General features: G+C 34.3%; 3 protein-coding genes across 6 annotated transcripts in view; 2 read left to right on the plus strand and 1 right to left on the minus strand.

Moving 5' to 3' along the window:
- The window catches only part of LOC110828757 (uncharacterized), a 161,582-nt gene that overhangs the window by 1,317 nt on the left and 144,114 nt on the right, over positions 1–16,151 (minus strand). For all 4 annotated transcript variants that reach the window (XM_022061756.2, XM_087342705.1, XM_087342704.1 and 1 more), the window contains 4 exons: positions 4,815–4,934; positions 2,650–2,786; positions 2,010–2,158; positions 1,537–1,710 (listed from right to left, as the gene is read on the minus strand). In XM_022061756.2, the coding sequence (XP_021917448.1) occupies positions 1,539–1,710; positions 2,010–2,158; positions 2,650–2,786; positions 4,815–4,934 (578 nt within the window). In that variant the 3' untranslated portion in view covers positions 1,537–1,538. The remainder of the gene's footprint in view (positions 1–1,536; positions 1,711–2,009; positions 2,159–2,649; positions 2,787–4,814; positions 4,935–16,151) is intronic.
- Positions 5,408–9,570, plus strand: kune (claudin). The gene is made up of 4 exons (XM_022061772.2): positions 5,408–5,625; positions 6,373–6,495; positions 6,939–7,091; positions 7,425–9,570. Exons 1-4 carry the CDS (start codon positions 5,487–5,489, stop codon positions 7,673–7,675), a joined length of 666 nt encoding a protein of 221 aa, XP_021917464.1. The 5' UTR covers positions 5,408–5,486; the 3' UTR covers positions 7,676–9,570.
- sinu (claudin family member sinuous) lies at positions 12,231–15,766 on the plus strand. The gene is made up of 4 exons (XM_087342722.1): positions 12,231–12,526; positions 13,011–13,315; positions 13,573–13,728; positions 14,426–15,766. The coding sequence occupies exons 2-4, from the start codon at positions 13,042–13,044 to the stop codon at positions 14,662–14,664; spliced, it is 669 nt and encodes a 222-aa protein (XP_087198848.1). The 5' UTR covers positions 12,231–12,526; positions 13,011–13,041; the 3' UTR covers positions 14,665–15,766.

The following is a 16,151-nucleotide window of genomic DNA, read 5'->3' on the forward strand; positions in this document are numbered from 1 at the left end:
TATCTGAGCTATCGAATCCTTTTAATATTTTTGAAAACGAATTGATTCACGTCACAAACGAATTATTTTATTGGTTTGATTACTTCGTTTAAAGTTGTGGGTGACGATATACTAATAGCATTATCAAATTCCTATTAGATAGCTTAAAGAATCATAACGAACAAAGTCATGGAGCAGAGTCCTTGAGAAACTAAAAATAGGCTTGGCTAGTCAAGAAGTCCCCCCCATTTTATGGAAACCGGAGGTTCATTACCGTGTTCATGTTAGCCCGCCACTTAAATCCAATCCATGCCCTCCAACCATATAATGATAAAGTCATTTCAATACTGTCCAACTATGCCTAGGTCTGAGTGGTCTCTTCCCTTCTGGCTTTCAAACCAAAATATCATCTATTCCTTACTTCATCCTCCTTGATTTTATCATCCTTAATTTCCTCATGAATACAATTTTGATTTGTTCTGAAAGAATCATTTGGACTTTTATTCAAATGATGGCAACTAACAAATCTTAATGATTGGAAAACTTATAATGAGTACTCAATGTAGAATAAGATAAATGTTTGAGTTTGTTGTTTTATTATTATATGATACATGGACTTTCTCCATCATCTACTATTGTCAAAATAATACAAAATTCTGGACACTTAAATCTGTTACAATGACGATGTGCTTTTTCAAAACACTAGGTGATGGATAAAGTCCAGAAATCCAGTAAAAGGAACTTTATTTTTACTACTTATTGTTACTTTTACTGTTGCTGAGCAAAAGATTTCCATGTGCTTCACACGCAAAAATCAGAAACTGACAGAGAAAAGAATGGCTGAATTAGCTCTACAGGAAAGCAGAAGGAATCTTCAGAAATGGGTTTCTTGAATCAAAAGCTTCCCTGTTGATGTGTGACACAGACAGATTCAATGCCTGAAATTCTGCCTCTGCTAATAAATCACTCAAATTCTACATCAAACCCACACTCAGGGTAAACACTGGGACGTTGGAACTGGTGTTCTTTCACCTCTGCCTGGTACAGTTCAGTCAGTTATGGAAATATTGACAAAAAGTAATTATCATAAAAATATGCAGCCAGACAGTGAAGGAACCTGTAATTAATCTACAACAGTTATCACTGAATATGAAACAAATTTTGAGTACCTAATTTTAATGTGGATTCCCCTCATAATGTAAGTGGAAAAGGAATAACAAAAATGAACTTCGTAGCTGAAAAAGATTCAAGAGGCAATGCTTGTTCTGTTAGAAAGGAAAGACAGAAATCTGATCTCAAAGAGTTGACCTTGTTATGCAATCTGACAACTCCAATAAGAAACTTCACTTGCTCTAATGAAACTGTAACATACAATTACATGGGAATTTATTATCCCATTACCTCTCTAACAACTGCGTCTCTTATAGTTTCTCTAACCTTCCTACCAAATTAAGTCCAAACAGTTTCATGAAAAGAGAATCTTAGATTCGACTCAATTTGTAGAAAGGTGTTCATGAAAATAATTTAAAATGGTTTTCATGGACTCATAATCATTACCTTCAAGAATGGATGAGTGTGTATTCTGCACAAGCTGGAATGTTGGAATCACAAATGTTTTCTGGTACAGTAAAAGATGACTGCATGGACCAAGCAGCTGCAGTAAATCCTGCAGATACACATTCAGTTTCTGGTAGACCACGCAACATGGCTTCTATCATGCCTGCAGCGAAGCTAGAGAATAGATCATATTTGTCAATAACAGGGCATGAAATCTAATTTTCAGAAAACTTATAACAGTATCGCTCCTTCTGGCTGTCTGATATTATTCTGCTTTGATTGTGATGTCAGGAAATATTTTCAAGGAATTTACCTGGATATACTGAGGAAAACCACAAAAATCCTGCAAACTGATATGTGATCCTAAATGAGGTTTGAATAGTCTCTCCTGAATACAAATGAGAAGATGCAACTCACTACACTTCGTTCTGTATCTACGTGTACAGTTAAGGAAATGTTGCACAATAACTTACCAGTCTCCTGCTCCTGAAACATTCACTATCCTATGTTCAGCGATACCAACTGGTACTGCATAATGGCGAACACACACATTGGACCTAGTACGTGTAATATCACGACTTGACTGTAACAGGGGTTCATCTGCTTCACCCTCTCGTACTATCTGCAGACAATTCAGACATCAGTGTAAGTAAAAAACTGAATTAAAGTTAAAAAAAATTATCCCTAGCATGGCTTCATGCTGTGGAAAGTATATCCTGTATTATAAACAATAAAACTATAGCTGTATTTACTGGACATAACTCCCTTCAATTACTTGGCATAAACCCTTGCTGTCCAGTCCATAGCCGGCCATTTTCAAAGCATATGCATTACAGTTCATGACACTGTCAATGTATTATAGTGACATGCAATGAACCACAAATTTGCTAGCATTTTTTAAGTTTGTGGTAACAATAAAATATAATAAAGTGCAAGTAAAATTAAAGTTACTCAAATTAAATGCTGCTGTAATTAGTTAGAATTCAGAAGTTATGAAACCTTGCTATACTGAAACCTTTCTAGGAGGCCACAAACTCCATATGACTGTCCCAGAAATATCATAATTTATGGTGTCTCTCCCCCTCTCAAAAAACTAAATAATGTGGTTCTTACCAAGACACCCAACCTTCCCAATGTGACAAAAGCAGCTCCAATGTGTTCAACAAGGTTTCGAGCAAGGAACGATGCTTCACTGAGTATGGTGTCATCCTCACATGCAGAATGAAATTGGCTTAGGCTGTAAAATAATCCTAAAACAGAAACATGTGCTTGTACTGCAATGGTTCTAAGCAAAACATGTAAAGCATAACTAATGAATACAGTGAAACCTCGATGCATCGTTTTCAGCGGGGGTGGGAAATAAAAACGATGAATGCGGGAAAACGATAGATGCGGGAAAGCATTAAAAATTTAAAAAAAAACAATGTTTCTCTTTCAAAGTTACTTCTTTTTACCAAAAAAGTCTTTAATGGACAACTGGTTTGTCGAAACTTTACGTTTTAGACCAAACAGAGCACTTTCCACGTTCAAAATGTTTTCCTCGTCACGTTCACTAATATTAAGCGCATAAAAGAACGACTTCACTTTCGCCAATGTAGCGTGTGCTTCGGCAAAACTCGGCAAAGCTTCGGGCTCGCATTCGTCGTCTTCGTCTTCCTCACCACTCCAACCCCCTTTGCGGACAATAACAGGAAGAATGGAAATACTATTACTGCCGAACTCAATGAAACGTAGCTGTAGAAGACCCTGAACCGCTGGAAACGAGATGAACCAGAAGAATGAAAAGTCCCGCCAGCCTTTCCTTTGTACTTGTAATAAAAGCATTTGTGAAGAAATTCACACTGCACATGCCATCTGGCATCGCTGGAACGAAATATGAGTGCACCCTAATTAAAATCGTAAAATTTCTGACAATGAGCACTGCCATTCACTCCAACTATCACCCCTGCACCGCTGACCCTCATTCCAAAAGAATGTGCTGGTTGGGCGACATAACAGGTTACCACTACTGTGTATTCCAAAAACATTGTGCGTCTTTCGGTATTAATTTATCTCAAAACCCAGCATTTTAAATTCTCAGAAACGATCATTGCGGGAAAATTGTGGGCCGGGACTAAGATTTTTGAACGATCGATGCGATAAAACGATAGTTCGAGGAACGATAGAAGCGGGAAAATGTAACATTATTTTATATGGGATGTATTCGGGACCGAACAAAACGGACGATGCATCCGGGAAAACGATAGTTCCGGGAACGATGGATAGAGGTTTCACTGTAGTACTTTTATATGCTGGGAATACCCAAAAGCATTTAATAATGACTTATTTATACAACATAGTAATCTGTACCCAGTTCAGATAAAAAGATTACAATTAGTGTATGTACAGATTAAAAGTTCAAGACAGTATTTTCATATAGGATTTGAGACTTTCACGGCGAGTACAATCAATAAAATCTTCTCGGGCAATCAGCCGTGTCAACTGGTTACCGTAGTAAACCAACGTTTTGGGAACCAACTCTGTCTCCATCATCAGGGTTCTGATGTGACATAAATGTTCAGTTGAGTTTGATTGATGATTTTAACTTGAAGACAGGAGCCTAGACATACTTTAAATCATACAGTCTGAAATAAGATAAAAATGATTACATGAACTGTAATTTCTTCTACATATGAAGCATAACAGAGAGCCCATTGTAGAGAATTAAGAAATTTAATATTCTTCCACTAGCCAGTAAATTCTTGTTCTCATTGTCATTTGTAGTGGACAACATAGAAAAATTTCAAACAAACTCAAATGTCCACAATATAAGTACAAGATACAGATAACCTTCATGCGCCAAACACTAAACTCAGTAATATCAAAAGGAATTTACAATACTGGAATTAAGTTATTCAATAATCATCCCCTTACTATAGGAAGTCTGAATCATAATGTAAAGAAGTTTAAGCCAGCAGTATTTCCTATTTCACTCTTACTCCATAGAAGAATTTGCCTAAACCAAAAATTCTCAGTTAATATAAATACATTTAAGCAATAGTGTAATTATTTTTGCTGTACTACTGTATTCGACTGTAAATTACTGTGATAACTATGTAATTTATATGTGTATTAGAAACAAGTATTATATTTGTGCTATGACGTGTTCAACAACCTTGGCTTGGGCCTATGAAGATCTATAGAATGTAAACAAAATGTTCTCCTCTATTTTAAGTATAAAGTCTGAAACAAAATATCTAGCACACGAGTAAATGAACAGATGGAGAAGTAGGCCTCACCTGATGCCTGTGACATCACTTGCAGCTCATTCAAGTTGGGTGATACATAGCCTAAAGTTGTCCAATGCCGAGACTGAAACACTTTCCCAGCTTTCCTTATATCTGTTGGTTCAAACCAAACTGCCAACAAACACAAAATGTTAAATACAAATTGGGTACTTCTCACAGAGAATGTGTCAGGCTGAATTTAATATATTTTTATCTTATAAATGGAAGATTGTGGAGAAATGCATTGTTATTCTTTATAAAACTCATCATTGTGGAGAAATGCATTGTTATTCTTTATAAAACTCATCATTGTAAAGAAAACCAGAAACTGGTTATGCATTTAAAAATCATGCATCTTCATACATTCCTTTTCGTTTAACTCATACGTGCTTCAAGCATCCCATATCAAACTTGGCGGAATTTATGACAACTCAATATTTCTCGAAAATAATATTACAGTCAAGCGAGAAAGATCGTCTACCATCCCGTTCGTTCATACCATCCACCATACATAATCAGGTACACCGAGTAGGAAATACGTAGCCTTCAACCAAAGATTTTTCTTCTTCTTCTTCCAATTCATGACAGAGACAACAGTTCTTCCAACGTTTGCAGCAGTGATTGTGAATTGGAATGGAACCACCTGCCACCAGGACGCGAAGTCAGTCAGGATAATAAACAAACATGGGAAGAAAATCGAGGACTGGTCTTGTGGCTACGGCATTTGCAGCTCTGGCATTTGTGTTTATTTTCATTGCGTTTGTCTCTCCGTATTGGCTCGAAACAGATGGCAAATTAAAAGATCCGAAATTCCTGAACATAGGTGAGTTCCTTATGTTGTTGAGGTTATTAATAGGTGTGGTCCCAGTATGTTTTGTTTTAACATATTGAAATTAGCACTGCGAAGTTAAAAATTGCCTAGTTTGAACCTTTTCTCTTGTATATTAATAACTTCACACCTGTTTTATGTGCAGATAATAACTAGACATAGGCGTCATAATTACAAAAACATAATTAAATAAGTGAACAATGTAAAGATTCATAGGCGATAAGGCTACTTTAAATTTATATAAAACTCATAAAATTTGTAACTAATAACAGACCAGTAACTAGTGTACAAATAGGCTATAATGATAGTTTATACAGTAAGTAAAAGTGAAGTTCCTCGACCCTAATTATTAATAGCCTAAATTGGAACAGCCATATAAAATTCATTTTGTCAGAATTACTCACAACATTCATTCTGTAATTCTTACAATTTATTAGCATTGATACTGGAATGGCCATAGATACAGTAAAACACATAACAGAATAAATGTAAAAATACTAAACATTGACTACAAGGAAATGACATTAAAATGAAGAATATATATCAACAAAGAATTAATTACAGATATATGAATATGCGTGATGCAGGTATATGTAACGGTAAAGTAAAACAAAAAATTAGTTCTCATAATGTTTTTATAGCACAGTATTCTAATACCATTTTTAATTGAAATGTGTTATGTACCTCAAACAACGAATGCATAAAAGTAGCATTCTTTGCAAGCTATCAGTTTTGTTTCAGGCCTGTGGCAGGTTTGTTTCCAAGGGTTTGTTGATCCTCGCCACTGGTATGAGACAGAGTTTTATGGTTGTTGGTGGGTATTTGAAGAGGAATATTACATTATCCATGATATATTATTGCCAGGTAAGAAACATGAACTCCAGTTTTTTCTCAGATATGTTCCAAATTGTGATTTAGTATATGTTTATTCAAAATTATTTTCCTTGTCATGGAACTTCCCAGTAGTTAACAAAGAATTTATTGTCAGTGACGGAAAACATATACTCTAGTAAAAAGTCAAACATTTGTCATTTTCATAAGAACAATTAAGTCCCAGCCAGCACTTTAAAATTATGTGTATATTCAGAATTGCACCATTCATAAAACTGTACATGTAAAATAAGAATGTGCCTCTTACATGAGTAGAAAGCTTCTTAAGCTATGATTATCAAAGCATTCTTTGAGCACATTGTTTCACATTTTTGTAATTTGGTTTAAATTTATTAAATTACAGTATTTTGGGTTGTTTTCATCATCAGAATGGAAGCCAGTTTGAGTAATAATTCACTGTGCTCTTGTCTCTGCAGGTTTCTTTGTTGCAACACAGTTTTTTTTCACCTTGTGCTTCACACTTCTACTGATAGCTAGTTTTCTCGTGCCCTTATACCTGTGTTGCAGTCGGGAGCACGAGCGTTTTGTACTGCTTCTGCTTGTTATAGGAACTGATCTCACAATAGCAGGTAATGATCAATTTATTTCTTACACAGTACTGATTACATACTAGGTTACTTAATTCACTTTTGATGGGACATTAGATATAAAGCCTGAATTAACATTTTTAATATGTTGTTCTGGTAAATAAGTATGTATAAACATATGTTTTGGAATGTTAAATTATTAATATTGGTCTTATAACCTCATTAATGAACATCTAATGTTTAAGAAAGTTATTAAATTTGAGTGAAATATAAAGATTAAAGTAAATGGTCGTATGTCTGCTTTACTGTAATGGAAGATATTGTTTCAGCCCAAATAAGATCTCATGAATTTTACTTTTTTTTTCTATTTTACAGCTGTATCAGGAACAATTGCTGTCATTATTTTTGGTGCATGTGGAGATGGCCGAGATTGGATGCCAAACTGGGAACATAATAACATATCCTGGTCTTATGCACTAGCTGTCTTTGGAGTTCTGTTCCTCTACATTAGTGGAATTCTGTACCTAGTAGAGGGGCGTGTTCATCATAAGAAGCGTGAGAGGGCACGGGAGGCCACTCATTCAGCTTATCATATGGAACAAAGGAAGGGTCACACAACAATCTGAAAGACAGCATTTTGAGAAGTGATTTATACTGGAGTTTGTTCAAAGAATTTCACATAGCCCACCCTTCTGTCAGTTTTAGGTTGGGCATGAACATGTTTCTTTTAGCGCCAAGTTTTAAGATATAATTTAGAAGAGTGTGTTGTCAACGTATATTTTAATTTAGTTATTTTCACCATATAGGCATAACCTCAGAATATTGACATACCTGTATTATGTGTAACATGAACTAATAACTTGCCACCCACAAAGTTTTTTTGTTATGTTTATCTTATGTGTTTTAGTAATTTTTTATTCTGCCTCAAATTCTTTGAAGGTCAGCCATGGGGTTATAGCCTGCTAATTCAGAAACGCTGTTTTACACTGTATGAACTTTAAATTCTGCAGTAATTATTCATATACTCTTAGATGATATGGTATGCATTCATATCATCCTTGAAGCACAATTTTATGTAGGCCAAGGCAAAATTCGGATAATGTTCTCACATTTTTAAAACACGTGTACTTGTCTTATTCAGTTATCTAAAATTTATGGGTGCCTTGTAGCTCTAGGCTAGGTTTGTTAGCCTGGGCACTACATATTGTAAATAAGAAATAGAGTTGCATTTTATTAAAATTATACATTTATAGCAACACTTCAGAGACCCTTGCAGCATCAGTGATAGAGGTGATGAGACACAACATGGCATTGTAACCTAGAAGACAGCCATCTTCATACTTTCTGTTGTAAGAACCTCAAATCGTTGTTGCATATGCAGTAAAACAGCAATATAATGCTCATAACTTGTTCTGGAATAGCGATCTTGTTATTACCTAAATATGCATGAGTTAAATTGCAGATTATTAAAACAAAGCTTTAAATGTTACTCTTTTACCTAATTTCATTGTGAGTTGTGTCCATATTTTTAGCGCAAACATTCTGTGGAATTAGATATAACAGTATTTTGAATCTCTCATTGATTTTAACAAGTCATTCTTAAGTTTATATAATTCTGAGTTAGTAATAAATATAATTATGTACCAGATTAGGAGTATAAAATAAATTATGCAAAAGCTTTTTTCTAGTTCTGGTTGAATCTCATTTTATAGTTGCAGTTCTGAAGACAAAATTTGTTTTGGCCAATCCATTATTAATTTTAAGAATTAAGGAAATAGAAATGTATATTGTATATAGTGCTGAACTGATCAGTATTCAAAGAATGTTACTCATGAAAATGAAGAGTTTTGAATTAAATCTGTTTCCCAAGTTACATATTACTTTGCAATCTCTGCAGTTTGAACAGCATGTCAGTAACTTATCAATCTTAAACAAGTAATGTCTTTTTTTCTATAGTTTTTGCTACCTTTCAAAATATGAAAGGTTAATTTTTCTTGTACAGTTTATATTGTGCATTACTGTAAACTATGAACTTAACAGATATCTAATCATTTATCATTAAGGTACTGATCCATTGGTATAGCAATCGTATATTTCTTTTGCAATACTGTTATGTGGTCAATACTGGGGAGGGAGAAACATAGTAAAGTGAAAACAAAAATTTGTATATTTGGAAGAGGAATGAGCAGTTATCACAGATGAATAAAATGCAGACTGCAATATTCCCCAATGAAGATGGGTGTGAAAGCAATGAAAATTGTAATTCCTAACACTGATGATGTTGTTGATTAGATGTTTAAAAGTATTGACATTCCGTCCAAAGCAGTGAACATTGCATCACTAAAAGCTTATATAAATTTTACTGTAATATTGAAATAGAAATGTATTTTTATAGTGTTATTTCTTACTGAAATTACGCATTTTATATTTTATACAATTAGCACTGGCAGTGTGACTTTCTTTTTCAAGTGTATAGAACTATTTTATTACATGTGTTTAATAAATAATAATATATGCACTATGTATAGCTAGTTCATTTAATTAAGGGTATGCATTTTTCTTCAGTACCAGTGCCTTATAATTTCTAAAATATAGCATAAGTAATCAATAGAAAATGATGTGACTGAGTAATGACAGATGATAATTTGGAATATGAAGCTAATCAAAGCTGAAATCTTACTTGTATAAAATATTTGTGAATTTCATCAAACTGGTATACTATGCACTACAATTTTTGGAACATAACCTGTTATTTCTTAATGTAGAGAGTATTTACTTTAAGCTCGAGTGTTTATACAACTTTGAAAATATATGTGAAGACATTTGACATGGCAGTTAAACATTAAATGAAATGGAAGTTTCACAGCAAGAATACAGTGGATATGAATATTTAAGATAAAATTCTGCTTACTGCAACTGTGTCATTAACATTAGTGGTTAAATTCAGTTTGCATCACTATTTCTAAGGTTTGCAGTTTGAACAGAAGTCTGCTAATTTTTATATTTCTCAAAATTAAAACTATATTTAAGTCTAGGTTATGTTTGGCATTTTACCAGTGAGCTTTGAATTTACTTCGTCTTCCTTCAGTTCACAACAGCATTGCATTTTCTTATTTTTAACAGTCCAATTTAATTTTTTTTCAATATAAACAGGTATTATAACATTCATACATTTCATTAAATGTGATGCTGCAATATTCATAGTACCAAAACTAATTATCCTGATGATCATCTGGATTGTGACACTGTGTGGACTTGTAGGTAAGAACCAACATTATGGAGAAACATACTGTGTCATCCATCTTCAGGGCATCACAACCCAGAAAAACATCTTCACCACTGCAAGAATTTTGAATCACACAACTGTATTAGTATTTTTGTGATGTATATTTCATAATCATTTGATGATTTTTCAAGAAGTTTAATTTTAACATAAGAGTCTCTGTATTAATTGCCATTTGTTTTCTGAACGTTCTACATTTTCGGTATAATGATATGAAATCACATCACACATTATCCGAAGTGAAGGGCAAAAAATCAAAGAATATGTAGGCTTGGTTCAGATGACATATGAGAAAAAAGTTTATAAGTTATAAAATTTGGTCTTTCTCATGTTTTATTACATTTTTACATTAGGTAAAATATTTTGTGAAGGAAGTTCTTTTCAGTAGCTAAGGTATGGACAAAACTTGATCTTTCTAAGCTTTCAAGTAAGAGCGTGGAAAAACTGGCATACATCTACATGTATTTAATTTATTAAATATGCCATTATTAGGAACTATAAAGCAATTTAAGTACTGATTTTGTTGTCTGGAATAGCTACATAACCTAATATTACAGATACAGCTTCAATTATATTGATGTTCAGAGAATGAGGAGGCAAGTAGATTGCCAAGGCAGCTAGTTTGAGAAAAAGAGTAATTAATATATGCTCAGACTTGGTGGAGGATGAACCTGTGTAGTAATATGACAGTTTAATAATAATTTCTGTGCCCAACACAAATTAGTGAAAAACATATGTTTTTAGTTTAACTGTAAATTAAAATCCTGTAGCATGGAAGCAGAAGATATAATTGCACTTTAGTTCTACATAGATGTCCATGATGTTAGAAATTTTTAGTACTGAAAAACCACAATTTTGAGTTCAAAAACTGATACTGAGATTATAAGGTCCTGATGGGTTTTGCTTATTTTGAAGGAACCTTATGAAACTGTTGCAGAATTGGCTTAAAAATTTCCAGAAATTGCAGTGGGACATTCTACTGAATTACTACACTTGTTAACCTGAGGGATGCACACTTTCTACAGTTCCATAACTGAAACAGCATTAAACTCTGGCATCACATCAGAAATTCTTATGTTTAAAAGAAGTTCAACAGTACAACATATACATATGTTTATATTTGTATAATATGTTCCAAAATGCTGTACCATTGTTCATGGTGTAATTTCACTGTAATTCAGATGTTCAGATTAAATATTGTTAAAGTTAAAACTCCAATTTATTTTCCCATCCTCTGTTCTACCAGTTGCCAAATTTAATGGTTTTGGGCTAAGAACATATAAATAATAACATGTATGTTGTCTAAGGGTATGTCTGAAAGACAGAATTAAGGAACTTGAAGCAGAACAAACATATAAGGCATCTATCTGTATAGAGGCATAAATCATTTTAAGAAGAGTTACCAACCTAGAACTAGCTTGGTGAAAGATTAGAATGGTGATCTGCTTGTGTATCACTGGTTCAAATCCTACTGGAGGACATATATATATATACACACACACATTTATTTCGGGCTTGTTGTTTAGTGTAGGAAGAACACTAGTGATAGTTCTTTCTCCCATCCTGGGAGTACTGCCAAACGTGTAGGAATTGTGAGTATACCCTGAATCAGAATGGACCAAAGGGCCTTTTCCAATAAAGTCAGAGAAGAACCAAAACATCAGATCAATTATGGATACTGATGGGACCAGTTCCTCTGGCAATAAAATAATGACATGAATAGTGCACAATGGCAATTCCACAGTGCAAACTGCTGACAACTGCAGTAACATGACTGGACTGTGAACGTTGCAATGTTTTGAGTGGTAATTGGTTCTTAGTACTCCAGTGTGACTCACGTCAAAGTCATTCATGCATTAGTCAACGCGTCATAAAATTTGCATTAGGAAAGCTGAACCAGAATAGACAAGTCTTGTTCTTCCCCAGCCTTGCGCTTAATTATGTGAAACTCTCAAGGACAAGAAGGTTTATTTTTTAGAAATGTAATTTGCTACTGTGCACACGTTCCCATTCCCATACACTCCCTTTCCTCCTGACAGCCTACCTTGGTGACATAAACGCTTATCATATCACGGAATTCTAGGGAATATGTTGTGTTCTTCGTTGGTAGCACTGCAAACGCAAAACGGCTCATAACGAGGACGCAGTCAGACATGTATGCCACCTGTTATTGGTTTGGGCGTTGACGCAAAAGGTAAACAACATCAGATAATAATATTCGTAATTGTTTATATGTTATGCATTTAATTTTCTAACGTCTTGGTCAAAATTACAAGTACTTTATTTTGAGTAACAATATAAGTTTCGTAACACTGTGAATGATTCATTTGTACTTGTAGTATTTATGTAATTTATAACAATTTATATTTAATTTAATGAAAGTAAATATATATCGAAATATTCTAACAGTATTATACGCCCGTACGCGTGCACCTGTTGGTTTACTGACAATTCCTATTATTTTATCGCCTGTGTTCTTGGTTAGTGGAACAACGTTAACAGCCAACATGATGTGCTCGTCTTCAAGACGGTGGAAGGCCGTAGAAACCCAAAAGACTGCCTTAAAGTTTTGCTGTAAAACTGTTTTACTTGATATAAATTTATTATTTAAAATTAAAAATTGTGACTAGAAATTATGTGCCCAGTTTGTGTATCACTAATGAATATCATGCCTACAGTGAAAATTAACATCAAGTGAGAGCAGTCAAGATGAAGAAACGCAGCCTGGCTGGCAACTGTGCAGTTGGCACTTTTGTGTTGACTCTTGTATGCATATTTGTGGCATTCTGTGCACCTGCATGGCTTGTCAGTGATCCTCGCATCACAGGAGCCAACCTTGATCGTCTTGGCTTATGGTCACATTGTTTCCGTTCTCTGCCAGATCCGCAGGACAGTTACCAGAGGAGGTTTTTTGTAGGATGTAGATGGGTTTATGATCCATTTACTACTGGTTACGATGAAATCAGAGGATTTCTCTTGCCACGTAAGTCCAAATTGCAAGGTTGCACATAAATGTGGTCATATTCCAATATTCATATTGCTTCATAGCTTTGTTTGCACCAATATTCCACACATTCTTATTTGGTAGAAGTGTTTTTCATTCTTGAAAAATATTGTTTTTACAGATTTACAACTTTACCTCTGTGTCAATAATACAACATAGGCCTAAAGTGTGTTGAAGTTTCAGCACATACAAATGCAGTATTACCTATTCACTAATTATTTAAATTTTCTTTACAGCCTTCATGATAGTGACACAGTTTTTCTTCACGTTATGCTTCGTCTGTGTCCTGATATCACTGATCCTTGTCCTGATTTTCTTCTTGTGTTTTGGACCGGAACAGAAACATTTCGTGCTTCTCTCCTTGGTCATCAGTGGCTTGCTCATGACTGCCGGTAAGTGATCGTTTTGTGTTCCAAGAAAACACGTCTGCTTCCACACATAGCTGTGGAAACTTAGGGTGTAGAAACAGAGTTAATACAAATCAATCATTAAAGTTCTTTCTACATGACATATTTTGTATGAAAGTTGAGGTACTCACTGCATTAAAGATATTGGCCTTCTGGAATGTAAAACTGCGGACTTGAAAGTAGATAATGTTTCAGAGGGAACACTGGTATCCCACCTACAAGTCCATGAAGTGTTACATGCTGGAAGACCAACATTGATTTCATATATTATTCTGAGAACAGGTGATACATATAATATTAGCTTTGTGCTAGACTGATGATAAACACTACCCATAAACATCAGCTCTAAAATTATAAGAAATGTAGTCTATATTACTCGTACTTTAATTTCCCTGCATAACAATTATAAATTTGACTTGGGCGTTAAAGCATGACTATTAGAACTGAATATCACTGATCATCTTACATCACTTTTTAGAAATGAGTCAGTTTTTTTCTCTGTTTAAGAGAACCCTTTTACAGTTGTACAGCTAGTTTGGTAGGACGAACAATGGCCTTGAGTTGCGCAGTACTCACTTGTGTGGAGAACCACTCAAGGCCATAGCCCATGTCTTGCCAGAGTAGCTATATATTGCATTGTGTCCAAGTTTGTCTTACTTATATGTGTCTTCATTGTCTGAAGGTGTGACTGGTGGGATTGCGGTCATAGTCTTTGCTTGTCTTGGGAACACTGATGGGTGGATGCCGGGCCATACAAACAATTTCTTTGGCTGGGCATTTGGGTTGGGTGTGGCAGGAGTCGCAATGGCATTCATATCTGGAATACTTTTCCTTGTCGAAGCAAGAATTCAGCGAAAGAAGAGGAAGTATCTCAAAGAATCTCAGACAAGATTTGACATGGAGCAGGAGTCAAAAGCATAGAGGCATCTCATTGTATGGCAAGGCCAAATTGAATCCATTATTTATATAATATTTGTGGTCATACTTGTTGCATCCGTCCAACAGAATTAAGATTTTAAGTACAAAGAAGGAAAGTAGATCTGAATAGTTGATGAAAGTATAATGATGACTGTATTTACACAAATACAAAACGCACATTCCCCCCCCCCCCCAAATTTGTATGCCAAAAATAAGGGCATAGCATATAATCAGAATATTTTATTGTAATGGTGAGATAATTGGTCTGTATCATGGTTGATAATGCAAATATTTTGATTGTAGTACATATTTCTACATAAGATTGGATGAATGATACTGTAGGAACGTAGAGGTAAAATATGTGTTCGGAAGGTTTCAGCATTAAATGTTGCACAATTTACTGAGTTTATGTAATAATCATTGTTACTTATTTAATCTCCATCAACCTGTCTGAAATGTATGATGCTAGAAGAAGAAATATTTAATCAGAAACTATACATATGATGTGTATATGTATGAACATATTTTTGCAAGATAATGAGTGTTGAGCAGTTAACATTTTACCTTGTTAGTCAGTGAGTGTATTATTTTCTGATCTTTATGTGTGTTCAGTATTTGATATTTAATGTTCTTTTCAGCAGTTGAAAGTTTTTATGAGCTGTGAGATTTGATGATTTGTCTTCAGGTTGAAATGCAGATTCTTAGGAAAGATATTTCTCTTCTGTTACTTGAAGCACAACTCAGTAAATATTTTAATCTGTACCAGTATGTACTGTAATTCTCTTTCAAGTATGATAATTGAATATTTTTCTTTACTGTATTACTTCTAAGCATTCCGTATGTGAAGGATTGTCATGCTGCAAGATGTAAGATAATAGAAGAACTGGCTCACAAGCATTTTGCAATGAGTTGAGATTTTGATATAAATATTTTCTGTTCTGAAAGTAGTTGTATAATTCACAACTTTCACTATTGTTAACACTAACAGTTGTGCTCTTTGTATTTTGTATCTGATACTTTGATATCGTATAGTAACCTTTTTATATGTACATTATTTCATTGAAAAAAGAAATACAATTTACATTGTTACCTTAACAAATACAAATCATGATTTCATTGTTCTGTGAAAGCTTGTCACTGAATCATCTATTCATTGCAAGTCTCAAGGTTACAGTCTTACACTTTAGGCCTCCCATGTAGTCCCTTCCTATAAGGTTCCCAATGAAAATGACTAATAGGTACAATATTTATTCTAGTCAGACTGGCCAATCATCTGAATTATTTTCGTCCTCAAAGGTTTCTTCTCGGTTGATAACAACGAACTGTGTATAGGACTACAGTTTATGATTTTTAATCCAAATACAAAATTCAAACTAGACTCAAATATGAATTCGAACTGTAATGTCAACTGTCAACTGGAACAATTACAAAATAGGAATTCAAACAAAACGAACGTTCTCTGTAAAAAAGAACCTGTTTCACTTCATTTA

This window comes from Zootermopsis nevadensis, unplaced genomic scaffold, assembly GCF_977971745.1.
Source record: "Zootermopsis nevadensis isolate Lab colony 2312 unplaced genomic scaffold, Znev_1.0 Znev_ptg000004l, whole genome shotgun sequence".
NCBI lineage: Eukaryota > Metazoa > Arthropoda > Insecta > Blattodea > Termopsidae > Zootermopsis > Zootermopsis nevadensis.